General features: G+C 42.4%; 1 protein-coding gene across 2 annotated transcripts in view; it reads left to right on the top strand.

Annotated features, from left to right (window-relative positions):
- Positions 1-1647: 1647 nt before the first annotated feature.
- The window catches only part of rab11fip4a (RAB11 family interacting protein 4 (class II) a), a 49851-nt gene continuing 39243 nt past the window's right edge, over positions 1648-12255 (top strand). Inside the window, exon 1 of one of the 2 annotated variants that reach the window (XM_015968968.3) lies at positions 1648-1976. In XM_015968968.3, the coding sequence (XP_015824454.3) occupies positions 1824-1976 (153 nt within the window). In that variant the 5' untranslated portion in view covers positions 1648-1823. The remainder of the gene's footprint in view (positions 1977-12255) is intronic. The other variant, XM_015968970.3, reaches the window with a different exon arrangement.

Raw genomic sequence — 12255 nt, 5'->3', positions numbered from 1 at the left:
CTTGCAATTGCTTTCCTCTGTCTCCGACCCTCGGGGTCCGACCGATGCCTCGGTGAACCGCCGCGCTCTCCCCTCCGGGGTCAGCTGGGAGCCCTCCGTGGTGTTAGTCGGACACTGGCTGCCAAAGCACAAAAAACCAAACAAGTTACAAAGGTTAAAAGTGTGGTCGGGACAGAGGAGAGGTTCCTGTCAGAAATAACAGAATGAATCTGATAAATCGTAACCGGTTGTTAAGGATTCGTTCTGTTTGGAGTTAGTTTCATTTGGAAATGTTGTCTGAGAGTGCAACCTGTTCCGAGCTTTCAATCAGTCTGGTTACCTTGGCAACACGGCGTGTATGATCGGGGAACGGAGGAGGTTCTGGGGGTTCTCGTAAAAGTAAACGTGAACTGGAATCGGAATCATGCGGTTTATCCGTCGCGCCACAAAAGGGTCCCAAATCACAGCATGACAGAAGGATTTGCTTTGAGATCAGTGCACTCACAGAGAACACGTTCCCTCCAGAGTGCACACTCTGTTAGCCCTCTCAGGCTCAAACTAAGTTTTGATAAAAGGACCAAAAACTGAGTCCTTCTGGAGTACTTCAGAGTTAAAAAATGCTCATGAAATACGTATGTGGAGTTAACAGGTTGGTATAGGTTTTAACATTGCACATCTGCAACGCCTGCCTCCAGAGGGTTAAATCCTCCAATAAAGCAGATTAGCCATGATATCATTTCAGTTTCCCGTCGGTCACATGTGCCCTTTATTGGTTTTAGCACCAGTTATGCGAAAAAGCAGTTTTTCCACCGACATAATTATTTATTGGGTGAAATAATTTTTGGAGAAGGAACACGTGTGAACGACTGAGACGTTCATTACTGCGGTTCTTCGTTCCACAACTAGATGCTGTTTGCATGCATGGTTAGAGCTGTTCTTATACTTAGGAACATTTCCACGCACAAGTACAATTAGTTGAATACCACACAATCCGTAAAATCGTTCCTATGCATGAAATACGCACAGATCTGTTTGTAAGTATGGTTGATAAATGAGGGCCCTGGTTGTGAATCCGCTAGGCCACATAGGTCAATATGAACATCCATAAATATAATTTATATTTGCTGATATCTTTCAATTTTGAGTAGCAAGAACAGCGTTTGAATAAGGGTAGGTTATTTACATTGTTGCTATGTAAAATAAGAATTACAAAGTGGTGTTTTTTAAATGTTAAAATGGCTTGCCAAAGTACCCTCTTTTAGAGACTGGATGCTGGTTGGAGAGTGACGCTCAACTTGCTGCTTCAGAATTCCCCACAGGTGTTGGACTGGGTTCAGATCAGGATACATACTTCACCCTGTTCTTCTGCAGAAATGCAGCAGCTTTAGATGTGTGTTCTGTATGGTCAGGTGATCAAAATGCCATAAAAAGCTTTACAAAACTGTTTTATTTTAACAAAAAACACACAACGCAACATTAAAATGTGGTTTTACGAATTATATTTGGATGTTTATAACTAAATATATTGCGTGATGTCATGGGGACTCAAATGACACCAAACTGTAGGAATGACCTAGCTCACTTACTGGTGCGGTGAATGTATGGAATTGACAGTCCTTGACAATTTTATGGCGCATTTTGATCCCCATACACACATCACGAAATTCCTTCGCGTTCCGATCGTGTTTTTCCGTAGCCTATCGTGTGACGTCATAGCAGCAGCAGGGCCAGTCGGTCTGGTCTGGTGAAGCCGCGGACTCGGAGGATCAAAGCACCGATGAGCTGGTTTTTTCACCATAAATTTGATTGAGGAAAAAACACCGTGCACGGAGGTCGTTTCAGGAATGGAAGGACATCCTTTCCCCGACCAAGACCAGCTTCTTTGGGTTGTGAGGAGGCTCAAGGAGGTTTTCGACGTGTGTGATGAGGATGCTGACGGCTTCATCCGGATGGAGCACTTGGTGGACCTCGGACTTCAGTTCGGTCAAGGAGAAGAGGTAAGGTTTATAAAAGGCAGGCGAGGTGTGAGTGACTGTCCTCTGCATTCGTTCAGTCATCAGTAGACGGTGGTTGAAGGGATCTGATGAAGGCTGGGCCAGGGAGCCTGTTCTCGGTCATATAAGCCATAACCAGGAGCACCGTGTGCATGTACGAGGAGATAAGAACACACATTTCTGCCTACGTTACTTGTATCATTTGTTCTTCCTTATTTCGATGGAAAACAAAAAACAGAAAAAGTCATATTTCATTTGTTTCTTAAACAGAAATGTCCTTTTTATATTTTCTATTTAAGCCTTTAAATATGAAATGGAAAAATGGACTGCAGGACAGAAATGCATTTTAGTTGTTGATGTTTCAGGATTACGTGGACAGGTGTCAACTCGTGCCCGCGTACAGGGAGTGCAGAATTATTAAGCAAATGAGAATTTTGTCCACGTCATCCTCTTCATGCATGTTGTCTTACTCCAAGCTGTATAGGCTCGAAGCCTACTACCAGTTAAGCATATTAGGTGATGTGCATCTCTGTAATGAGAAGGGGTGTGGTCTAATGACATCAACACCCTATATCAGGTGTGCATAATTATTAGGCAACTTCCTTTCTTTTGGCAAAATGGGTCAAAAGAAGGACTTGACAGGCCCAGAAAAGTCAGAAATAGTGAGATATCTTGCAGAGGGATGCAGCAGTCTTAAAATTGCAAAGCTTCTGAAGCGTGATCATCGAACAATCAAGCGTTTCATTCAAAATAGTCAACAGGGTCGCAAGAAGCGTGTGGACAAACCAAGGCACAAATTAACTGCCCACAGTGGCGTGTCCAGATCTTTTAAAATGGGGTGGCCCAGGTGAGGCACAACTTTGCGCATGGGGGGCACCAATGGTTATGCTTTTTTGTTTTTAACCCCCAAGCCTTTTGTGGACAATGAAAAGCCTATTTAAATAAATTAGTGTGTTGGCACCTGGGGTGGCCAATCAGATTCCAAGGGTGGCATGTGCCACCCCAGGCCACTCCCTGGACACGCCCCTGACTGCCCATGAAGTGAGAAAAGTCAAGCGTGCAGCTGCCAAGATGCCACTTGCCACCAGTTTGGCCATATTTCAGAGCTGCAACATCACTGGAGTGCCCAAAAGCACGAGGTGTGCAATACTCAGAGACATAGCCAAGGTAAGTAAGGCTGAAAGATGACCACCACTGAACAAGACACACAAGCTGAAACGTCAAGACTGGGCCAAGAAATATCTCAAGACTGATTTTTCTAAGGTTTTATGGACTGATGAAATGAGAGTGAGTCTTGATGGGCCAGATGGATGGGCCCGTGGCTGGATTGGTAAAGGGCAGAGAGCTCCAGTCCGACTCAGGCGCCAGCAAGGTGGAGGTGGAGTACTGGTTTGGGCTGGTATCATCAAAGATGAGCTTGTGGGGCCTTTTCGGGTTGAGGATGGAGTCAAGCGCAACTCCCAGTCCTACTGCCAGTTTCTGGAAGACACCTTCTTCAAGCAGTGGTACAGGAAGAAGTCTGCATCCTTCAAGAAAAACATGATTTTCATGCAGGACAATGCTCCATCACATGCGTCCAAGTACTCCACAGCGTGGCTGCCAAGAAAGGGTATAAAAGAAGAAAAACTAATGACATGGCCTCCTTGTTCACCTGATCTGAACCCCATTGAGAACCTGTGGTACATCATCAAATGTGAGATTTACAAGGAGGGAAAACGGTACACCTCTCTGAACAGTGTCTGGGAGGCTGTGGTTGCTGCTGCACGCAATGTTGATGGTGAACAGATCAAAACACTGAGAGAATCCATGGATGGCAGGCTTTTGAGTGTCCTTGCAAAGAAAGGTGGCTATATTGGTCGCTGATTTGTTTTTGTATTGTTTTTGAATGTCAGAAATGTATATTTGGGAATGTGGAGATGTTATATTGGTTTCACTGGTAAAAATAAATAATTGAAATGGGTATATATTTGTTTTTTGTTAAGTTGCCTAATAATTATGCACAGTAATAGTCACCTGCACACACAGATATCCCCTAAAATAGCTAAAACTAAAAACAAACTAAAAACTACTTCCAAAAACATTCAGCTTTGATATTAATGAGTTGTTTGGGTTCATTGAGAACATGGTTGTTGTTCAATAATAAAATTATTCCTCAAAAATACAACTTGCCTAATAATTCTGCACTCCCTGTATTGTGTCCCAGAGTCCGGAGCGCGCGCTGGGCAGGAGGTGCAGATTCCCTCCACCGCACCTGGATTCAGTTTTCTAGATGTGTTTTTGTGTTTGGGATTAGTAAAGAGGCTGAAGGATGTGTGTCGTGACTCCATTGTTCAGTCTGTGGGTGACAGCAGGAAGCGCTAGGTGGGTGCTATAGCTTTAATCACATCCAGGTTTTAGCTCATACATTAGCACACTGAACCTAAACTTTCCTGTTGACAATTTCGTTGTAAAACTTTTTTTACACTGACAAATTAAATTCCTTACTTTGCTTCATCTCTTAACCCCCAAATGTCTGAAAATGGAGTAATTCAGCTGCTATAAAGTGTTTAATCTGTCCAGATCGACTCGGATGGTTGTGATTTGATTTGAAATGAATGGATTTCTCTCTTATAGAATTTATTTCGTACATCTCAGCCCACTAGGCTATTAGCATCATCTTTATTAACCCCAAATGGATTAAATCTATTTTAAAATTGAACAAATAAAAACTATGAAATAAATATCCACATGAATAAATACTAGGCAACTGTGTAATCTGACGATGAAATAACTGTTATGTATAATCTGTCACGTTGAGAGCAGGAGGTTTGGACCCAAGGTGCAGAAAATCCAGAACACACAAGCAGGAGCGGTTGAAAAAGTAAAATCCTTTATTTAGGAAGATAACCAAAAATCCAAGGGGAGAAAGCCAAAACCTAATAACTAAACTCAGACCAAAAAACCAAAAGCTCACCTTCTGAGCAGAGACCTATGGGCCTTTCCCATCTGTACCGGGTCGGCCCGGGCCGGGTAGCGTAGGTTGTTTACATATCTGGGTGGCCTGGTATTTTTCCGGGCCAACCAAGGCTCATTCTCAGCCCTCTTCTCGAGGGGGTCTGCTTCAGGCCGACCAGGGCCAACACACCCACTGCTGACAGCAAATTCACACCTTCCATTAGAGCAAGCCTCTGATTGGTGGGTAGAATCAGCCCACATGGGCTTAAGGCAAGGATGTGTGGAATCAACCGGGCCAGGCTGGGGCCGACTGGGGCCGACTGGGGCTACCCAGCCCGGGCCGACCCGGTACAGATGGGAATGGCCCACTAGAGACTAGAGACAAAACAACGCTGACCTAAGACAATGAACCAACAAACACAGAGTGACAAGACAGCTTATAAACACAGAGGGAGGTAATCGGCGAAACAGGCGACAGGTGTGAGGAGTGTGAGCTGAGGCGAAACTGGTGGAATCAATTAACTAAATGGGCAGGGAAAGAGCTTGGCAGGAGGGCAGATAAACATTAACCTATAAAACATGGATCTAACTAAACCTAAAAGACAGAGGGCAAAAATAAACCACTAATAACCAGATGGTTGAGGAGGACCAATCTAAAGACAACTAGGAAAACCAGGGAGTGACTAGGAGGACATAAGAGGAGAGCCTGAAGTGGGAACAGGAAGGGGCTGGGGAACAAAGGGACACAGAACATGACAAAATCTAAGCTCAGCAATATGAAATATCATTCATTTTTATTTTAAAATGCGTTTATTAATATAAAGTTTTATTTCAAGAATTTTTTTCATAATCCAAATTATTGTTGAGGCACTCCTTGAACCGCCACCTTATCGTGGTGGGGGAGTTTGAGTGCTCTAAGGATCCTAGGAGCTATGTTGTCTGGGGCACTTTATGCCCTTGGTAGGGTCACCCATGACTAATTGGTCCTAGGTGAAGGGTGAGACAAAGTGCGGTTCAGAAGACTCCTCATGCAAGTGAGATCAAAGAGCCAGAGTACCCGGCCAGGAGGGTTACCGGGGTCCCACCCTGGAGCCAGGCCTGGGGTTGGGGCCTGTGAGCGAGCACCTGGTGGCCAGGCTGTTGCCCATGGGTCCCAGCCAGGCCCAGCCCAAACCGGATACATGGGCTCATCCACCTGTGGACCCACCACCTGCAGTGGCGTGATTGGGAGGAGCGGCCCGTCCAATCTGAACTCGAGTGGTGTTCTGTTATTGGACTTCTGCGCCAGTCGAAGCTTGGCCATAACAAACATCATGTTCAAACATAAGGATGCCCATCGGTATACCTGATACTAGGGCAGCCTAGGTTACAGGTCAATGATTGACTTTGTAGTTGTGTAGAGTGTCAATAGTTACATCTTACGTAGGAAACCATCATAGGTGAGATTCCATATAAAATATGGAATCAATTTGATGTATCTTTGAATACCTTTAATCAGAAGATCGGAACTTTTTATTGCAGGGATTAGGTAACACTTCTTAATAACCCAGAGTCAAAAAGAGAGAGAGAGACAAGTTTAAACGTTTAAGAAGATTTATTTCCAAACAATTTAAACTAAGGCTAACTCTAACTTTAACTCTAAACACTGTGTGATGAATGGATCTTGGTTGTGAATGAGGCAGGATGGATGGTGTAAATGTGGAATGTTGTTATCAGAACTCTCGTTTCCGGAGAAGCCTTAGTTCTGTGTGGGAGCGAATGTTTTTGCTCTAAACTAGTCGGGAGTTTCAAAAACCACATTCAGACGCTATCTTGCCATCTACATACCCATGTGGAGACCTCCTTGCAGATCCAGAATGCCAGGTTCTCGAACCCTCTTGGTACCGAAGCCGGTTAAACAGCGTACGGCACAACAGACTAGTCTTGGAATGCCCCAAGGGAAGCGGCAGGTGTTTGACAGTGTCAGCGGGACTCTGAAGGGTCAGTGAGTTCAGCTTTTACTCTGAAGTAGTGTTGCGTCAGGTGGAGCTTGCAACAGGTTTGTTTTCCAGCTTGTCGTTTGGTTCTTTGTGGTTAAAAAGTTACGAGTGTCCGGCTCACAACTCTAGAACGTTTGAACTGAGTTAAGAATGATGTGGGAGTCAGTTTTATAATTCAGATGTTTTGATTTATGGTCGAATCAAAATTGGACAACAAATATAAACACCTCACAGATTAGCCACAAGTCAGAAAGGAAAGCTCTGATTGGAGAGACAAAGGAATGCGTCATGTGCTTAACATTACGTGTAATCAGTCTAGTGTGTAGTTTAAAAGTTATATTACTTATTAAAATACTATCATAGGATTATAATAACAAGTAATTAATATTCTCATTTCACAGATTGATTTAACATGATCTTTACATGATTATTTGGACTAACACAGGTATTTGATCATTATTCAATAGAGAGTTTTTGGTCTTCTTTCTTTCTTTTGAGCTGTAGGGGGAGGCAAATAGCTAGTTAACTCATTCACTGCCATTGACGACTAAAGTCGTCATTTTAGATCCAACCGTTCACTGCCAATGACGACTTAAGTCGTCATTTGCATTTTTTTACTGTTTGAGCATCGGAACAAGCCCCCGCGCCGAGAGAACAAACATCTCAGCCCTGAAGCCGATCTTCATCCACATACGTCACAGATCACATGATCAGGAAGCAACACATCCATGTGTTTGGAGATCGTTTTGGGCCGTTCCTGTAAAAAAAGTGAGGCGCGAACCGGAAAAGCGTCTGCAGATCACAATTCGACAACGGATTATGAAAGAACGGATAACGCTTGAAACACGCAGATTCTTCCTGATGTAAGCGGTGAGTCTCCTCTTTGTTTTGGTTGTTTTGGCATCGACATCATGCTAGCGCGCAACGTTCTGTGACTCTTAAAAAACAGTAAAAATGGTTAGAAATGCTGGCAGCGAAGGTCGTTAGTGATCAGGAAATGGCTGGCAGTGAATGAGTTAAAACAGTTTAGATGCAGGGGCATCAAAAGGCCTTGAGCATAATCTCAAGGAGATAAGTTCTTCCTGAGGTGAAAGAAAAACCGTTCCTTCATGACGCCACAGTTGTATCATCTGACCTGAGACCGTATGTTTTGGACACTTGAGTAAAGAGAGGAGTGAAGCTGTCAGCTGATCACGGACCTGTTGCTAGCTGTGATCGTAAGGTGGCCGGTGCCAGTCGTGGCAGTAACCCCCGTACCCGCTGGTGGACACCAGAGGTTAGGGGAGCTGTCCAGCTGAAGAAGGAGGCCTACAGGGTGTGGCTGGTCTGTGGGTCTTCAGGGGCACATTCTAGATAGAGAAGATAGATGGTTTGAAAGAGGAGTAAAATAAGCCATCTATCTGAAACGTGAAAACCCACTTTAATTAGGGGTGGGGCTTAGATTTCACCTTTGGGGAGGCAGTGACCGCTCTGGAGTCCGACTTACAAATATATGATTCCAAAATAGATGCTTCCATTTTAATTTTCACCTTGAAAAAATATTTTGTTGCTTTATGGTTCTTAATTATGCTTTATTCTTCTTCCGGCTCTTGGAGGGTGCAGACGCTTTTCTTCTCCTCTCCTCCATATCTTATCCTCAAGGCCCTTTGTTTTTCTCTGTGTGCTGGGTGCACGGCTGCTTCTGCATTTTTTCCTGGAAGCTGGAAACTGAAATTCACTAAATCGGATCTCGTCAGCTGGTCTCAACGCGATTGATACAATTTTTTCAACAATGAGAACGGGAGAAAGGGCTCCCGGATGCCCCTCCGGGACAGACCCAGTTGGACACATCATGGACTCCTGGAAACAGTGGAACTTGATTTGTTTATCTCAGCTGTCTGTGGAGGACTTTGAAGACGTGTGGATATTCTTGGTGATGGTGTCAGGTTTCCTGCTCATTGGCCTTGGAGGCTACCTGGCTTACCGGAAAATTAACGAGCTGTCGAGGAATATTGGCCTGCTCCCGGAGCTCAGAGATGGATTGCACCGCGCTGTGAATTCACAGACTCAAATAATTGTCGAGATGAATCGTAAGCTTGGGACTTTGGCCGAGATGCATTCATTGGCACAAAAGATGGATGCCATCAAGGATAGAGTGGACAAATCAGCACGGATTGGGGTAGATTAATGTCCATTATTGGGATCTTGGGAGGTTGAGGACCAACAAACTGTAAGACAGAAAGGAAATTGTCTCTGTCTGGCCCCAAAACTATTTCTAATCGGAATCTGGCGCCCTTGAGCCTGCAAGACTCCAACGAAAACTCCCCCCTCAGAAGATATGTGGAATGTGCCGTCGCCAGGCGCGCAGATAGGGTGGGGTGGGGGGGTTGTCCCCCTGCTAGGATGCAGGATGAAGCGAAAAAGGCAAGCAACTATTACTGCTTATTTAAAAAAGACCAACAGTGTAGATTCAGATCGACCCCGATTCGCACCCCCCCCCCCTCCAACTTAGGCCAGAAAGAAAACAAAATCGGAGGTTTAGCGCTTGAAGCTCCTTTTTCCAATTACATTGAATGCAGCATGACGTAAACAAACACCGACTCCAGAGGCACCAAAGTGGTTACTGCTAGGATGCAGGATGAAGCGAAAAAGACTACGATTACTGCGTATTTAAAAAAGACCAACAGTGTAAGTAGGTGGGACGATCTGTCTGTTTATGCATGTTGGTTCTAGTTTCAGTACATTGTTATCGGTGTTGGGACTCACTCGTTATAAGCGCCAAAGCCTCATTGCTGACTTTAACAAGTTTTATCTACAAATATGATCCCTCATGAAGTTACTACTTTACACCAGAAGATAGTGGAGATGTGGAACCTTCAGGCTGAGCAAAGTTTGGGAGGTTTTAGAGTTTGAAAATCGCCTCCCGCCGAGAGGCTCCCAGTCGGGGAGAGGAGGAGATGCGTGCAGTATGAAGAGCGCAAATATTAGATAAAACTTATAATTGCCGGCAGGTCTGGTCTTTGTTGACTGATCACTTTGTCTGGTAATGACTGACTCTGATTATGAAGCAGAATATTGACTCTGATGAAGAAATTCCCTCATCCAGCCGGGAAGATTGACGCTGCTGCAGCATCAGACAGCTGGTGCTGCACGAAAGGTGTGTGGAGTTTACAAACGTTGGGTTTGATGTTGGTTTAACCTTCTCTGGGACGTGATGGATGTAGAAACGATGGTAAAACACCGCAAAGGTGACAGACGTAGCGACAATGTAAAAAAAAAAAACTGTAAAAAAGAGGCAGATGCCGATGCATTATATATGGAAGTCAAGTGTGCCACATAATCATAAAAAAGTAAAATATAAAATTAAAAAATAGATTTGTATATTTATATATAAATTAAAACTTTCCAAATAAAATGAACATTTATAAATAACGTAAAAATACGACGGAACATCTGTTGGTCAGGCTGAAAGATTGGGAACCACTGCTCTAAGTCAGGGATTCCCAAAGCTGCCGCTAGGGGTTGCGCGAGGTGAAAAGTGTAATGGCTGCAGAGCTCAGAGAAGTCTGTCATATGTCACCATTAGCGTAGCCAGAAACTCATTTGTGGGTGGGCCTAAGGAAAAGTAAGTGGGCCCAATAAATGTAATTGAAAACATGTATATTTTTGCGCGTGCGCACGTGTCCTCCGCATGTGTCCTAGCTTCATAATAACAATGCGCCGGGCTTCAGCGCTCTGGACTGCGCACGCCGATATGTTCCGTATTTGATCATTTTTAACGGTGTTGGAGGAATCTGAAGGTGAGTCATTCTGGCAGACTGTAATTAACACCTGTCTCATGCAGGTGTTCTGACGTTGTAAACCTCACACACAGAACATTGTGGATGTAACTAAATAAATCAAGAAATGATTCCCATTCAGGCTATTAACAGCGCGCTGAAGATCTGAAGTTCAGAGTGCGTCTGTCAGAGGTCAGACGCGTTCCAGCGGAACCACGGCTCACGGGTGCACATGTGAGCACATCTGGGATGGGCAGAAGTAATTTTACAACATTGGTTTAAATAGCGCCAATAGCGAGACGCGGTGACTGGAGCGGCTCATGGAGCTGTGCCGCACACACACACACACACACACACACACACACACACACACACACACACACACACACACACACAGATTCAATAAGCGTGTACGCTGCGCAAACTCCGGCGCGCCGTCAGACTGAAGACAGAAATGAGCGCTGCCTCCTCCGTGATAAAAACTTTTAAGAGGTTTTATAACAACATTTTTCGTTCCTGGTCAAATTAAGATATTAGCTTCTATTTTGGGATGACGTATTAAAGTCGGGTCCGCTCCAGCCAGCGACTCCTCATGAACCTGACTACAACTCCCGTTACTGCAGCATTTGTTATTCCAGTCCGCGTGGCAGCGGATCGCAGATTCAGCCACACCATAAAACAGCAATAAGTCGGTCTGAGGCAAAAGTGAACCTCATATCTTTTCCATCTTTCCCCCCTATAGACATTTGATTACGCACAAGTAGGTGATCAGCTCAGGTTTACGCAGAGCAGAAGGAAGGAGAGCGCTTTGGCCACAGGTTAAACGTTCCTACTTTAATAAAACTGTTAAATTGCATTCTTTATGTGCTACCTGGGCACTCTAAATATTTATTTAAAATTAAATCAAAGGAAATTGTAATGGTATCGAATGTTTATTAATTACTATGGTATTTAAAAAATGAAAGTGATGGGGAAAAAGGTCGATCATATTTTTTAAACCCTGGCTGTTTAGCTTGACGTCGGAGATATATATATATGTATATATATATATATATATGTATATATATATATATATATATATATATATGTATATATATGTATATATATATATATATATATATGTATATATATATATATATATATATATATGTATATATATATATATATATATATATATATATATATATATATATATATATATATATATATATATATATATATATATATACATATATATATATATATATATATGTATATATATATATATGTATATATATATATATATATATATATATACGTATATATATATATGTGTATATATATATATATATATATATATACGTATATATATATGTATATATATATATATATATATATATATATATATACGTATATATATATATACGTATATATATGTATATATATATATATATATATATATGTATATATATATATATGTATATATATATATATATATATATATATATACGTATATATATATGTATATATATATATATATATATATATATATATATATATATATACGTATATATATATGTATATATATATATATATATATATATATATATACGTATATATATGTATATATAT

The sequence above is a fragment of the Nothobranchius furzeri genome, chromosome 18 (genome assembly GCF_043380555.1).
Source record: "Nothobranchius furzeri strain GRZ-AD chromosome 18, NfurGRZ-RIMD1, whole genome shotgun sequence".
Lineage (NCBI taxonomy): Eukaryota > Metazoa > Chordata > Actinopteri > Cyprinodontiformes > Nothobranchiidae > Nothobranchius > Nothobranchius furzeri.
This window is presented reverse-complemented; position numbering and strand designations above follow the sequence as displayed.